Source organism: Micromys minutus (assembly GCF_963924665.1).
Source record: "Micromys minutus genome assembly, chromosome: 14".
NCBI lineage: Eukaryota > Metazoa > Chordata > Mammalia > Rodentia > Muridae > Micromys > Micromys minutus.
The window spans coordinates 10,480,356-10,493,263 of NC_137983.1; the positions used below are offsets into that span (position 1 = coordinate 10,480,356).

General features: G+C 38.8%; 1 protein-coding gene across 1 annotated transcript in view; it reads right to left on the minus strand.

The window, feature by feature from the left end:
• The window catches only part of NEK1 (NIMA related kinase 1), a 133,334-nt gene that overhangs the window by 53,370 nt on the left and 67,056 nt on the right, over positions 1-12,908 (minus strand). The window contains exons 19-25 of the mRNA XM_080928742.1: positions 10,996-11,079; positions 10,453-10,536; positions 9,978-10,055; positions 9,175-9,270; positions 5,236-5,364; positions 2,518-2,583; positions 2,218-2,446 (exon numbers count right to left, since the gene is read on the minus strand). Coding sequence (XP_080784868.1) covers positions 2,218-2,446; positions 2,518-2,583; positions 5,236-5,364; positions 9,175-9,270; positions 9,978-10,055; positions 10,453-10,536; positions 10,996-11,079 — 766 coding nt within the window. The remainder of the gene's footprint in view (positions 1-2,217; positions 2,447-2,517; positions 2,584-5,235; positions 5,365-9,174; positions 9,271-9,977; positions 10,056-10,452; positions 10,537-10,995; positions 11,080-12,908) is intronic.

Below are 12,908 nucleotides of genomic sequence, written 5' to 3' on the forward strand. Positions count from 1 at the left end.
ACAAGAGGACAGCCATACACTGCACACAGAGGAACAAGAGGACAGGCATACACTGCACACACAGGAACAAGAGGACAGGCATACACTGCACACAGAGGAACAAGAGGACAGGCATACACTGCACACAGAGGAACAAGAGGACAGCCATACACTGCACACAGAGGAACAAGAGGACAGCCATACACTGCACACACAGGAACAAGAGGACAGGCATACACTGCACACACAGGAACAAGAGGACAGCCATACACTGCACACACAGGAACAAGAGGACAGCCATACACTGCACACACAGGAACAAGAGGACAGGCATACACTGCACACACAGGAACAAGAGGACAGGCATACACTGCACACACAGGAACAAGAGGACAGGGATACACTGCACACACAGGAACAAGAGGACAGGCATACACTGCACACACAGGAACAAGAGGACAGCCGTACACTGCACACACAGGAACAAGAGGACAGGCATACACTGCACACACAGGAACAAGAGGACAGCCATACACTGCACACACAGGAACAAGAGGACAGCCATACACTGCACACACAGGAACAAGAGGACAGGCATACACTGCACACACAGGAACAAGAGGACAGGCATACACTGCACACACAGGAACACGAGGACAGGCATACACTGCACACACAGGAACAAGAGGACAGCCATACACTGCACACAGAGGAACAAGAGGACAGCCATACACTGCACACAGAGGAACAAGAGGACAGCCATACACTGCACACACAGGAACAAGAGGACAGGCATACACTGCACACACAGGAACAAGAGGACAGGCATACACTGCACACACAGGAACAAGAGGACAGCCATACACTGCACACACAGGAACAAGAGGACAGGCATACACTGCACACACAGGAACAAGAGGACAGGCATACACTGCACACAGAGGAACAAGAGGACAGCCATACACTGCACACACAGGAACAAGAGGACAGCCGTACACTGCACACAGAGAAACAAGAGGACAGGCATACACTGCACACAGAGGATGGCCAAGACCGAGAGTTATAGATGGCTTCCCAAAATAAACTTTCCAGCACTTGGTGAACAGGCAACACAATCACAAGCTCAAAGACAGGGATACCTAGTGAGACATGGTGAGGAAAAATCTCTTACCCAAGTCCTGGTTACTCTCTTCTAAATGCTTGGCTGGGTTTTGGCTCTACTTTTACCAAGTGCTTAAAGAAACCACTTGCTTGACTTCCAAACATTCATTTCTGCCACTGTAAGTATTCTCAGGGTGGCCCATTTTATTAGTGTGTTATTCATCAACTACAATTTCCTTTTTCTTGCCACCCTTTCTATTACTTTCCTACACTCTTTAAGAGGGACAATCCTTAGCTATCATGTTTCCACAGCTTATGAGTAAGCTGGCACATAGCATAAAGAATTATTGGGCTTCCGTACAACTAAAAAGAATGACAAAAATAGTTTTTGAAATCAGCTAAATCAAGTGTTGTTGTTCATAGTCATATTTGTTTATTTAGAGTGTGAACCCAAGAGAGTGTATGTGTCTTTTGTTTGTTTGTTTGTTTGTTTTGTTTTTTAAATGTATTTCCTAGTGCCTAGAATAATGGAAAAATAAGAACACAGTTGGTTGCTTGGGAATTGTTGCTATGTAAATCACAGAGCTCCTCCTATGTCTAAGAAGTGTTCCTCTCAGAGCTCTTATAGCTCATTTTTACCAGGAATTACTGTTAGAGTTGGGCAAAGTGATATTACTCGGAGTTCAGAGGCCAGGCAAGAGGAGCACCAGTTCAAGGCAGGCCTGTGTACATGTATTTAGTGTGTCTCATAAAATGAAGAGCTGGGGAGCTGGGAAACATGTGCCTATTATATCAGCACTTGAAAGGGAGAGAAAAGAAGACTGAGTTCAAGGGCGGCCCTAGATACATAATGAGACACTAAGCACCTCCTTTACTCCAACAAGAACAAAAAACAGTAAAAATTTAACATGGTGTAAAGGTTCAAACAATTTAAGTACATTTCCTTAGTTCTCTTTCCTCTAATTATACTCATATAAAAATCTTTGCTACTACAAAAACCAAACTTCTTTTAATGTTCATTATATTTTACTAGAAGATACTGCATGCCCCGAGGAGATGCCTAGAGGCCTTCTCTTTCCAGCCATCCACATTTTGTGTGGATGAACCAAGTCACAACATTAACACGTTCATACATACTTTCCGTTGCAGAGAAGGATGAATCCATTGTCACTTCATCCAGAGGAATCACAAGCTGACCTCCCATCTCCCACTTCTTGCGATCAGAGGAAATGGCATTTTCTTTCTCATGCTCTCTCTCATCTTTGTGAGCAACAGTCTCACAAGAGTCGGTGTGATGATGCTTTTCCTTTTCATCCTCTTGAGCTTTAAGATTTTCATTTAACCTGCGCAGTATTTGGCGCTTACTCTGAAACAGTCACACTTTAGTAAGCATATTACCAGTACAACGCCGGGCAGAAGTTTGAAAACAGAACTTACCGAAACAGCACTGCTACTCTTCTCCATTTCTTCTAAAGTTTCTTGGGTATCAGTAAAACTTCCATCCTTTAAACACAGATGGTTAAAGAATAAGACATAAAATCATTTAAAACTTTTATGGGAAAACAGTTGACATTCTTGTTTCTTTTAGTTTTTCATTTAACTGACCCAAGTGAACTTTTCTCATTCCTGTAAAATGTTAACACAACTTTTTAAATTATCAGTAATGATAAACATTTAAACATTATCAGTCAATAAAATATATATATATATATATGTATGTATATATATATATATATATATATATATATATGGGTCAATTATCAATTATTTGCCACATTTGTGGATTACAGTTAACAATTATCTCTTTGTTCTCTTCAGCATCTAATTTTTGATAATTTAAAGTCAACATAAAATGTGAAAAAAATCCATATATGTTTACTAGAGTTAGATAAATGGTCTCTACTTTTGCTTTTTCCATTCTAAAAGAAACTCCAGCTCTTAGGGCTAGAGAGAGAGAGAGAGCTCAGTAAACAACACTGGCTGCTCTTGCAGAGCAATCAGGTATAATTCCCATTATCCACAATTATCTCTAACACCAGGTCTAAAAGATCTAACACCCTCTTCTGGACTCTGGGGGCATCAAGCATTCATGTTGTGCACAGAGATGCATACAGGCAAAACACCAATACACATGAAATAAACACATCTTAAAAAGAAATGATCCTGGGGGCTGAACTTGCCTCATGCAAGTGTTCAACCAACTGAGCCAAATTCTCAGTCCCAGGGAATGTTTTGGTAGATAATCTGTGGTATTTTGAAAACATCTTTATGTTGTACACACACACACACACACACACACACACACACACAATCAAAACCATAGCATTAGACATAACTAACAACTTGGTTTTTCTCTAAGAGGTTAGAAAAAACCAATAAATTACTTATTTGTGTCATTAATAATATAAATTTAACTTGATTAGCATAAGGAAGATATTCTAAACAACTTAATATTTTAAAGCATATGAAAAGGAAAAGATTAGTTATGAAGGCTATGACCCAGTGTGACTAAATAATCCTCAAAGTTTTAAGTAAGCACTTTCTATAAATATAACACAGTAAGAAAAAGCATTTAGTGATGTGGATTATTTTAAATTTTACACTATTTAGAAAGCATAAGAGAACAGAGGTCAGATGTAAAGTACATGTAAATGAGATAAGGAGGATTTTACCCAGAAAGCAGTCAGAGAGATGAACAGCTACTTGAGATGTGAGACTGGGTACCAGGAAGGAAACCACACAATGGTATCTAAAGTTGCTGTAAACAATTCGGCACACGCAAAGGCATTATCAGAAAGAGACAAAACCTACTGGGACAACAAAGATTCTTATATGAAGCACTGAAGAGTGACCAGGAAATAGTTTAATACTCTGCATAAGGCTTTAAGGAATCTTTGTAGTAATCAATAATCTCTGCAGCATGAAAAACCTAATGAACCTCACGAGATACAAGCTCCAGGCAGTAGCTGGGAAGGGGAAGAGGCTGCTGAGTTGTTGGGCTCAGCAGATGCCTTTCTGGGCCATGTAAGCCCAAGCAGGCACTCCATGATCTGAGCTGTTTCCTCTCAGTCCAGAGCAGTCTTTACATTTTAGATACCTGCAAGTTTAAACTTGCACTTGATCGTATGTTTATTATCTGTGTGGCATACAGAGACTCAGAAGTAGATGGTTAAAAATAAGAAATGTAATTACACTGAACATCATTTTCTATGTTACAAAATTTCAAATAGGTGGAACTTTCTTCCTAGAATTAGTTAATTTAAGTGTGAAAGAGATATAACTCTTGAAAAAATTGATAGCCATGACGTGTAGGATATAAAACTGTTTGCCACATTATTTTCAGTTATCGCTTTCAAATGAATTTCATTGCAATTATGCATGAGTGTCTGCTGCTGCTGCTGCTGCTGCTGCTGCTGCTGCTGCAACCACATGCACATGGAGGTCAGAGGAAAATTGTAGGAATCCTTCTCTTTACCATGTGGATGACTGTCAGGCACTGTGGCAAGCTCTTTTCCCCACTGAGCTAACTTACCAGTCTGTTAGTAAACTGCTTTAAAGTGGGAGTCATTTTAACATATATGTCCCCCACTCCTATACACAGCATCTGTGAGACAGTGGTTCTGAGATCTCTTCACTACCTTGCAAACCCACAGGCGTTCATTCTCACATGTAAGATGGGTGAGTGCATATAGCCTATGTACATCCTCCATATAACAGGATAATGTGTACATGACAGAATGACAGAACCATGTAACTGTGTAGTATTGTGTACTATTGTGTACTATTACATACTTATGTGGTTTAATGATGAGCAATATCACTCAGTATGATAGATGCCATCATTACAGACAGGCCTGTGTGGTACGCAGCAGCAATAACGTGACATTCTTTCTCAAACACTTTGGATCTGAAAGTGATTGACTATATATATGGGGAATTCTTAGAAGCAGAGTGTTCAAGGTTTATTTATCCATCACAGAGTCCTAGATAAAATCTATGGGCACAAACGTTCCGATATTCAGTTCAAAAATTCAAGAAGATATATTCTCTAGAAAAAAACGAGGAAACATTAGAAACTAATGTCAATTCATTAAATTTATTTTCGTATAAAACAATTTTTAGTCTTTCAGGAGTTCTAAATTTTATGAAACTCACCAGGCCCACTTCTTTCAAAGCTGAAGTCACAGAAATAACAGGTTTCATTTGCTGCTTTGATGGAGAACCACCTGCTTCATGATGCTCCAAAGGTGGAGGAACATCTGAGCTTTTCACCCTTGCCACCAGCTACAGGAGACAGAATACACAGTTAAATGTGCTGGCTTTCATATCTTCATGGAGAAACAGACTTTTATGCATAGTATAGATTTTTCTCATTCCTTAATTACTCATTGTTTTGGACATTATGATTCATGTGCTGGCAAAAGAGTGAACATGAAAATCCTCTAGCTTCTTGTGTACATACAATCCTAAATAAAACAGGTTACCGCTGTACAACAGTGTCTCATAAAATGATCCACCAAAGTCCTCTAGAAAGAAAATGTACTAACAGGCTGGAAGGTGCATTATATTTCTATCTGTACCAAACACCACCCAGAATCAGTCAGGCTCCATGTTCTCTCCCAAAGGATCACAAGCTGTAATGGAAGGGGAAGAAGCGCATCTCTGTTACCGAGATGCTCATGGTCTGGAATAGACCAAGACAACAAAGACAGGAGAGCTGACTGCGCAGGCTGAAGAGGTGCCAAAGCCAGCAGCTTCCCTGGCAACTCCACCCCACCCCAGCAGCCCTCAGAGTCCAAGTCAGACACTCCTACAAAGTTTCAAACTCCAACTCACTAGCGTTGCAATTTTTCATTATTTCTTAGCCTCTCTAAGACTCATTTTTTTCTCTAACAAAAGAGCACTGTCCCCATTGTCTCTTTCTGAAGAGACAAATTAAATAAGTAGTGTGAAGCACACAGCAAGTATTGATTTAACCTTTAAGAAATACGGCCGTCTAGACGGAACTACTGATGAATTAGCTCGCAGGAGACATGCTTCTGATCTTTAGCATGCAGAATAAAAACAGAAAGTCACGTGTGCATAATCACAGTTTAAAGTTTAGGTAGTGCATTGAAGGTCTTACAACATAAGTTTACAAGAGGCAGAGCCACAAGCCAAATGTTTTACCTTACTAATTTAAAGAAAACTCAAGATTCAATAGATTAGAAAGTAATAGAGTTGTATGAATAATTAAGTAGAAGTTATAATATGGGTTATAACAATTTCACCAAGGAAAGTATGGCATTAAATGTCTTTCTCAACATTATAGTTCATTTTAATTCATGATTTTAAATATTATCTTAAACGTCATTTTTGAAATTATTGGGTAAGTACCTATACATAGGGACAAAGAGGAAATCCTGAGGGGAAAAAGACCCATACACAACGAGTTATGCTTCATTTAGTAGTAATTATTTTCATGTATGCATGGAGGCCAAAGATTGGTGTTAGTTATCTTTTTCAACCACCTTTCTTAGTAGGCACAATGTCTCTGTGAGCCCGAAGCTTACAGATTTTCTAGATTGGCTGTTAAGGGAATCCCAAGGATCTTCCTGTCTCAGCCTCCCTAGCCCTGTAGTTACAGGTACGCACTGCCTTGCCCAGCCTTACATCAGTGCTGTGTCTGAGCTCAGGCTTGTAACAGCAGGAGCTCTGGCACCTATGGCATCTCCCTATCTGCTTGTATCCATACTTGCTAAAAACTTCTTTCAGGGTGAATTCAACAGTACAACAGTTGTCTAATCCGATGATGGTCATGATACTCAGAACCTTAAAAATTAAGTTTTTCTTATTCACATAATTCTTAAATTCATAAACTACTACTATATAAATAAGATATTAGTGCAGTTCTCTGAAAATGTAGGCATGTAGTCTCAGGTGCCATAAGGAGGGCTTATGTCAGAGATGAGTTGTGTCTAGCATTTGTCTAACGAAAAGCACTGGGTTCCAGCCCTAGTCCTGCATAAGCCTGGCTTGGTGGTCCACAGCTCATAGTCTAGCACTCACAGATGGAGGAAAGAGGATGCAAAGGTCAAAGTCATCCTTAGCTACAAAAGTGAGTTTAAAACCAACCCAGGCTATGAGACCCTGTCTCCAAACAAAACCAAATCTTCATGCAATAAACTTAGCTTTGTTTCTGAGTGTGAAAATTCTTTCACTTGGTCTTATTATTTTCAAGGAAGCGATAAATACTTAGCAGAAGCATAAATAATTAGTAGCTGTATTTCTATATTAAACTAAACCTTAAGAGAACTTTACAGCAGCAGACAAACATCTAAGTTAAGACAGATGAGCTAAACAGGGTCTGACAACAGAGAATCAGATTCAATACAAGCTGTGGTTATGTGAAAAGGAAAGAGCTCAAGGAAAGTCATTCTGAAATCTAAATACTGGCATACTACTCTGATCACTGTGTCTATCCCTATACCAATACCGTGCAGTTCTTATCACTAGTGCTCTGTAGTGTAGTTTGAGTGCAGGGATGGTGATCCCCCACAGCTTCTTTTATTGTTGAGGATTGTTTTAGCTATCCTGGTTTTCTGTTTGGTTGTTTTGTTTTGTTTTTCATATAAAGTTGAGATTTGTTCTGTCAAGGTCTGTAAACAACTGTGTTGGAATTTTGATGGGAATTGCACTGAATTTGTAGATTGCTTTTGGTAAGATGGCCATTTTCGCTTGTTAAATCTACTGATCCATGAGCATGGGAGATCTTTCCATCTTCTGATATCTTTCTCAATTTCTTTCTTCAGCGATTTGGAAGTTCTTATCATCTTTCTCTTGCTTAGTTGGAATTACACCAAGATACTTTATATTATTCATGACTACTGTAAAGGGTGTTGTTTCTCTAGTTTCTTGCTCGGCTCATTTATCATTTGTATTAAGGAGGGCTACTGATTACTTTGTTTGTTCAAAGAATTATTTATTTATTTTATGTATGTGAGTACACTGTAGCTGTCTTCTGGTGCACCATTACAGATGGTTGTGAGCCACCATGTGGTTGCTGGGAATTGAACTCAGGACCTCCGGAGGCCAAGCATATTAAGCCAACACACCTGACATGCCGCACACTTTGGATTCAATTTCTATACCATTTTAAAAAGGAAGGAGGGAGGGGGGAGGGAGAGTGGGAGAGGGAGGGGAGAGAGACAGGGAGAGAGGGAAGAAAGAGAGAGAGGGAGAGAGAGAGAAAGAGAAAGTTTTTAATCCAGAATATGGTGCTGCATGCCCGTGTGTCCAGCACTTAGGAGGCTGAAACAGGATTCTCATGCTAGGCCTTGAGTCATCGCTCTAGGAAACCAGCCTGGGCAACATACACTTGGATACACACACTTGCTCACACTCATGTTAACAAATCTGACTTAGAAGACTTTTCAAGTCAGTGCTTTAGTCTTATTGAAAATTTTCATATGTAAAACTGGATGTATTTTATAAAACTATGCTCAGAATGAAGTAAATATTCTAGACTTAGCCATGTAATCAATTTCATTTTTAAAATTGGGATTTTTTTTTTTTTTGTTTTAAGATTTTTAACTTTGTGGGTTTCTATCACTATTTTATTTTGAGACTTTCATGCATGAATACTGTGTTTACATGATTTTCACTCTACAGTCTCCATCTTCTAACTCCACCTGTTTACCCTGAAATACATACCTCTTCTTCATTCATTATCATTGTTACACACACAGTTTTTTTTTTTTGTTTTTTTTTTTTTTGGTTATTTTTGTATTTGATAGCTTTCTGTATCATCTACCTACTTTCATGGACTATGAAGAATGTTAGAATGGACTTTCATGGACTATGAAGAATGTTAGAATGGATTGTTTACGGTTTATCTAAAAATGAGGAAGAACAAGAACCTTGATACTTGTGATTATGATGCTGTAGCTGAAAATGATGGTAAGAAGCTCACTATAGGAAAGATTTAAAATAAACACACTTAAAACTTGAAACACACACACACACACACACACAGCTTACACTGACTTGCCCTGATGATTCCTCAGTAAGAGCCTAAGGACATGAATTCAACAGGCTTAAGTACAAGAGTCTTACATGCTCCTCCCACACTTTCTTCTCTCTTTCATAAGCTTCCTTTCTCTTCCGCTCTAGCTGTTCTTTTAGTACAGCAGCACGTGCATTTGTTTGGGCCTGAAAATGAAAACCATCAACACAATTAGTTACTTGTTATTAGAAAGATAACCTACGGTCATCATCCTCCAACCTGGGTCGAAAATGACACTGACTTTGTAGTCAGCAGAGAAGTGTGTTTGTGTGTGGTTCCAGAGTTAAGATAAACGCTCACATTGTATCCCTTTCACCTTGAATAATATGGGAACAGTTGACATATGGTAAGTGAAAATAAGCCCAAGGTGCTAGAATGGAAATTAAAATGTAAATGTTTATGACAACTGTTATACATAATTCCATTCATCTTTGGAGAAACAGATACCTGTATATTTCATTTTTAAGGCTACTCTTTTGAGACAGTGTCTTGATTACACACACACACACACACACACACACACACACACAACCCAGCCTGGCCATGAATTCATAGCAATCCTCTTGCCTCAGCCCACTGAATGCTGGGATCACATGAGTATCAACTTTTACAAAATTACATGTGTCATAGTTTTATATATTCACATCATAATTTCACCTCATTGCTCTTCATAAATATTGTACAAAGAAGAAAAATGCTATTTTCCAGTAATTCTAAGGTGACAGAAAAGGGGAAATCAAAAGATAAAAGAAGCAAATGATCCAGATATATAAAACACCCAAGAACAAACTTTTCTCCCTCTGCTTTCATTTTCCTAAGAAGTTACACTGTACCTTAAGTGTACTGTCTGTACCTTAAGTGACTCCATCTTTTTGAGCCTCATGTCAGCCTCTTCAGTTGCTTCTTGTCCTTTGGTACCATCAGCTTCTTTCTAGAACAATTGTCAAAAAGCACACCACTCAGTAAACAGCAGCCAAGCTCAGTGCCACCTCAACTGAACTCACACCATGTGAATGAAAGCACTCACACTGTTAGTTTTCCCTGAGAGCTGCACCCGAGCCCTCCAAAGCACAAGAAGAGAGAGAGAGACCGCTGTCAAGGGCTCTCTACTTCTTTCATAGACAGCAGGTAAGTTCTGTATGAAAATTCCTATCCAACAAATAATCTTAGCAATTTGAAATCATGTACTTAAGATTTACTTCATCCCTACATAGAGTTTTCTGACCCTTGACCTCCATTTTCTTTTAACAATTTTAACTTTTATTATCATGGACATAGCATGTTTAATCTATTATTCAATTCTTTTTTGAAAATTGATTTTTACCTACATTCTCACCACGAAGTTTGGCTTTAATCTGTTGGCGTTCATTAAAATTTTGTAGTCTTATTTGCCTCAGTCTTGCCAGATAAACCTAAAATAAAAACAACAAAAACAAACATTCACTTAAAAGGAAAACTATGAACATTTTCAATGCTTAAAAAAAAAAAAAAAAACAAAAAAACAAAACCACCAACTTAATTTATGGAAAAGTGTTAATCTGAATATAAGAAACAAAAGTTCTGAAATTTGGTTAATGAAAATGAAATATTAGCTTTCAAGTAATTAAAGAAATTTATTTCTGCAAAGAAAGAAATGTTATAATTACAAATTTTTAAATTATATCAAAAGAAAAGAAATTGAAACTCAGAAGATTGAGTAACAGTTATGGGTCAAAATCATGACACAGCATGTAAGTCAAAATATATTAACAGGTCCCTATAAACTTACAAAATCTTAAAATAATTGTTAAGCATTTAAACCATGCAAGAAAAGAAGGCGATAAACGTAAAATGGCTGCGTGGCGGAGGTGCTGAGCATGCGGAAAGCATACCTCTTCCTCCTTGTTCCTGGGCTTCCCTCCTCTTGAAGAGCTGGGCCTGCCTCCATACAGAGATGCCAGGTTTTGCAGGATTCCCTGTTTGTCATTTAATGTGCTAAGTTTAAAGAATGAGTGGGGCCACACTGCCTGCTTCCCAGGCACAGCCACATGCCACTGATTTCTTTAGATAGGTGTTGGCCATTTCTAGATACCACTGAAGAGGTTTTGGCACTTCCCATGGCTACGTTGGCATGTAAATTCAGTGAGAAGTCACTCAGCTCCAAGTATAATTGCTAAGTACAGGGACTGCAAATGTTTTTACAGTCATTAAAGAGGTTTTAAGAGGGTTTTCCTTATCAAAATCCAAAGCACTATTTTTTTCCCTTTAAAAAAGACCCAATCCTTCCACTGCTCAGCAGCAGGAAGATAGAACGTGTAGAGACTACTCCAGTAGACAGACATGGCCCCCAGTTGGGACGGGACCACCCACCCGTCTCAAAAAATTTAACCCAGAATGGTTGTTGTCTAAAGGAAATGCAGGAACAAAATTAAAGCAGAAGCAGAAGGAAAGGCCATCTAGAGACCTCCCCATCTCGGGATTTATCCTAGGCATAGACACCGAATCACTACACTGTTGCTGATGCTGACATATGCTTGATCACAGGAGCCTGGTATGGCTGTCCTCCGAGAGGCTCTGCCAGCAGATGACTGAGACAGATGTAGATACTCACAGGCAACCATTGGACTGAGCCCAAGGATTCCAGTGGAAGAGTTAGGGACAGGACTGAAGGAGCTGAAGGGGATTGCAACCCCATAGGAAGAACAACAGTATTAACAAATGGGACCCCTCAGAGCTTCCAGGAACTACGTCACCAACCAAAGAGCATACATAGGCTGGTCTGTAGCCCCTGCTACATATGTAACAGAAGACTGCCTTGTCTGGCCTCAGTGGGAGGGGAGGTCCTGTGGAATCTTGATGCCCCAGAGAAAGGGGGATGCTAGAGGGGTGAGGTGGAAGTGATGGGTGGGACAGCACCCTCCTCTTAAGAGGCAAAGAGGAAGGGGGATGGGGTTGGGGGCTCCTGGACAGGGGATTGAGAAGGGGGACAACATTTGAAATGTAAATAAATTAAATAATTAGTAAGAAAAAAAAAACAATCCACTTCTAGATGTCTATGTGTATACTACACACAAACTTTTATATTCACTTCATGGCTTCCAAAAATATGCTGTACATTAGCTCTCAGAACTAAATCAAACTCTGCTTGTAGGTATGGCCTGTTGTGCAAATGACAAGCCCCAGGCACAAACTGCCTCTTTTTCAAATACAGTTTACTGTTAATATGGAATGATTTTACTAGAAACTTCTGCTTCAGCAAAAACTACCAAATTATCCAATTATTTACTTTCTCTTCCTTCAAACTACAATCATGTCCAAAGTTTCTTCAAAACAAAGAGTTCTCAATTCACTCCCCATCTATTAATCTCTCATCCATGTGTGGTAAATGTACTTTCATACTCTTCGCCATTTTTATTAACCCTCTATAAATCTGCTTTCTAGTTCAAGTATAATTAGAGTATTTTTTCCCCAAAGTCACTAGTATGGTCAGAAGTGATTCAAATGGAGCCTTTTGAGCATCTTAAAAAACATTTTTCTCTAAAATTACTTTTTACTAAATTTACTTTATATATATTATGTGTATGTGTGTGTGCATTACAGAAAATTTTAAAAATTAAGAAAGCATTAAACATTTATGATAAAGGTAGATTTAAGAACCTTAAATTTTAAAGGAATTATCTCCCACATGTCCTTTTAAGCATATGTGTGAATGCATACAGCATGTTTTTATAGAAATCAACTTTTCTGTTATTTTGTCATATTTCCAGTCCCTCCTCATATTCACTAACTCACAGGACTGGTGCTT